Source organism: Entamoeba invadens (assembly GCF_000330505.1).
Source record: "Entamoeba invadens IP1 unplaced genomic scaffold scaff_1105074726145, whole genome shotgun sequence".
In the NCBI taxonomy this organism is placed as follows: domain Eukaryota; phylum Evosea; order Mastigamoebida; family Endamoebidae; genus Entamoeba; species Entamoeba invadens.
Genome location: NW_004440084.1, coordinates 26,496 through 30,018, shown reverse-complemented (window position 1 = coordinate 30,018; position 3,523 = coordinate 26,496). Strand labels below are relative to the sequence as shown.

Here is a 3,523-nt window from a genome sequence, read left to right as displayed (position 1 = left end):
TTGTTTGTTTATCAAGTTTTTTTCGTGTGTATTACAATACACATTTTCCCTTTTTTTTTGAATAAGTGAAATTATATTTTAAAACGTATTTTTTTTAAAAAACATTTTAAAAGCAAAAATATTTTTTCAAAGAAAAAAAACGATGTTTTTTTTAAGTGTTAAATTAATAATTTTTTACTCGATTATATAATCTTTGTTTATTTTTGTGCATTTTATGTGCTTTTTTTACACATTGCAAATATAAATATTCGATGTTAAAAAATTCTAAAGCAGAACATTCGATTTATCTAATAGCACCAATTTCATTTGCGACATGCAGTGCCTCATTAATAGTGACAAATTGGGTATCATTTTTATTAACTGAGTGTCTCATATCACATTTCATACCAACAAGAAAACAGCAGTAATTGGTACACATCTTATTAACCTCGGGTATCCAATATGTTTGAATTAAATCAAGTGAATTTTTAGAATCAACAGAAAAACAAAATAAAACAATGTCCGAGTTTAAATACACAAGATCATTAATTTGTTTTCCTAAATTTTTATCGCTGATTGTGTCTAACATATTGATGTGATATTTAATTGTTTGAAAATCAACAGTTTTAATGTAATTATCAAATATTGTGGGAATGTATTCATATGGAAATACACCAATTAATGAAGTTATAATAAATTTAGTTTTGCCAACTTGAGTATCACCAACAAAAGTTGCACGAACGACTCGTTCTTTCATATATTTTTATTTTTTAAGATGTATATCAAATTAGTTGTAGTATTTTAATTTAGAACCGGGAAGATCATGTTATAACATTATGACACAATAAAATGGTTTATTGTGTTTAAAATAAAATAAAATTATTATTGTATGTAAAATGAATAGTTTTAAAACTTTAGATGAGAACTATAATAAAAATAGATTTAAGTTACTGACCACTTTTTGGTCTACCTTTTTTTACTTTTTTAAAACCCGTTATTTCCGATGTAATCAATTGGAAATACACCGATCTGACTATTAGTTGGTGTCTGATAATTAGTTGGTCAACTGTAAATTAAACAGTTATACTCTACCTTTTTTAAAAAAAAAATAATTTGAAAAACAAAACCAAATGAAAAAAACAATAAACTATTTTTTTATTTAATAATGTTTTTAGAATAAATGAGGTTTCCAGACTGACTTTATCAAAAAAATTACATCATTTTTTTTAAATTTTAATAAAATGGTCCCGGCGGGGATCGAACCCGCGACCCTCGCATAACTCTATTCTATAAGTACGATGCACTACCGACTGTGCTACGGGACCTTCTTTGATAATTTGTTTTTATTAATATCATGGCGTCGTTATTATCTTTTACTACGAAAAACGAAAAAAATACAAAAAAACTTATTTTATTACAAGTATAACAATTGTTGAAATAATTGAAAAAAAAATAAATTGATTTTTTATTTATTTAACAAAATTATTAAAACAAGTTATTATTGGAAAAAAGTTGATTTTAGTTAAATTTTATTTGTTTTTTAATGTTATTATATTATCATAAAAAAATATAATTATATATACATTATTATTTAATAAATCATTTAATGATTACTTAATTAATTTATCTGTTGTTTGAAGAGTCTAAAACGTTTATAAATGTCTAAATTGTTTATTCATCCACGATTGTTCATTTATTTGTTGTACATAACAATGATTATTGTCAGGTACAACAAATAAATATTTAGTTCTTAAATTATTTACTTTATATTTAACTTCAAAAAATGAATTAATTTGATTATTTTTATTGAAAAACGAATTTCAACAATAACACAAGCTATTAACAATATTTTTTAAAATCACAACATTCTGAACTTTTTGAAGAATTCACTACAAATTAAAAAAATTACTCTAATTTTACAATATTTTTTATCTTATTGAAGTTCTCACATTAAAATAGTATTACAATAAAACCTCTTAAAGCAATAACTGTAAAATGTGGGTTCTTTTCAAGAACGGAAAATTTTTAGATAACAACTTAATTCGAGTTAATATTGGTACAGTTTTAAGGTTTGATTGGCTAAAAAGCCAATCTTTTGTGAGAATAATAATTACCTAAATCTATTGCTATTAATAGAATTAATTATATATAAATACTGAAAAGTCTTAATGTCACTCTATATTAAATAAACCAAACAATGATAAAAAAACGTGTTTTAAAGAAAATGACAAGTACTTCCCCAATAAAAAATGGATAAATTATAATACATTTACTAAACTATGGTTAATTTACTAAACTCTAAATTATTTCACGTTGTAGCTTTTATTTAACACATTTTCTCAGTGGCTGCAGTTTTTGGTGTGGCTTCTTTTGGTGCAGCAATGGCTTTTTTCATTGTATTTAACTAATAATCGCATATAATTACAGTAGGAGGAAATATGGGGATGCTAGAGAAAGGAAGATGCTTGTAACTATTGGTTAATTTCAATTGAAAAATATTAAAATTACTATTAATTTTAATATAAATTATTAACCAAAAAATTATGGTATGTTAATGGTTATACAAAATAAGATTATTTTTTAATTTATTGTGATTTTAGATTGTCTTTATCAAAAAAATTAGTTTGTTTACAATTCAACAATCAATAATCAACAATATATCTATCATTAAAAAATATTTAATTATATATCTTTAATTTCTTCTTTATTTTTGAGTTCTTACAAAAATACAGTATATATTCGATAATAGTCCAGTCTATGTTCCAGTCTTATTCGATATAAGGTCAAATAATAAAAACTTGAATAATTAACAAAAAATACCACATTTTGTTTTTTGTCTCAACATAAATCCAAATTATATTTTCACCCAAAAAATATTTTTGCCTTTTTTTATAAAATTTTTGTAATTTATAATATGAAAAACAAATGCTTTATATTATTAGTGTTTATTAAAACACAAAACGTCCGTTATAGAATCAAAATATTGACAGACAACATAAACAGCATTAGAACGAATATATGAAGAGCAATATTGACAACTCTTGGTTTTCAAAATAAACATGCGTTGTTTTATCATAATTCAACACTCTTTAACGACACGTTAATTAACATTATATCGGTTTTAGATAAAAATTTCTTTGTTTTTAAAATATTATTTATAATTATTTTGATTTTTTTTCAACTTAATGACAATTTGGTTTATGTATTACCATATTAAGGTTTTGGACAAAAAAACATTAAAAATAGCAAAAAAAGAAGTTGTTGTTTTTTGATTTTTTTTCAATATTCGATAAGAGACCTTCCTCTTATTTTTTGGTCTCTTATCGAATAAATCCTTATATCGAATAGCCCTCTTATCGAATATTCACTGTACTTTTAAACTTGTTTTAATGTTCTATTTATAATAAATACTTTTTCTGTTTGATAAATTAACAATTTAACAAAAAACCCTTGTTTAATTTTACAATTTCTATAAATAGTTAAACTTTGTTAGAACTTTAAAATCTTGTAAATTTGACAATTCCCAATACAAACAAATAAAAAA

The 3,523-nt window shown here is 22.8% G+C and overlaps 1 protein-coding gene across 1 annotated transcript; it reads right to left on the bottom strand.

Moving 5' to 3' along the window:
• Window positions 1-283: 283 nt before the first annotated feature.
• EIN_528050 (GTP-binding protein rho5 precursor, putative) lies at window positions 284-736 on the bottom strand (the record flags this gene model as incomplete). Its single annotated transcript, XM_004253499.1, has 1 exon — window positions 284-736. One exon carries the CDS (start codon window positions 734-736, stop codon window positions 284-286), a length of 453 nt encoding a protein of 150 aa, XP_004253547.1.
• Between the last annotated feature and the right edge of the window lie 2,787 nt (window positions 737-3,523).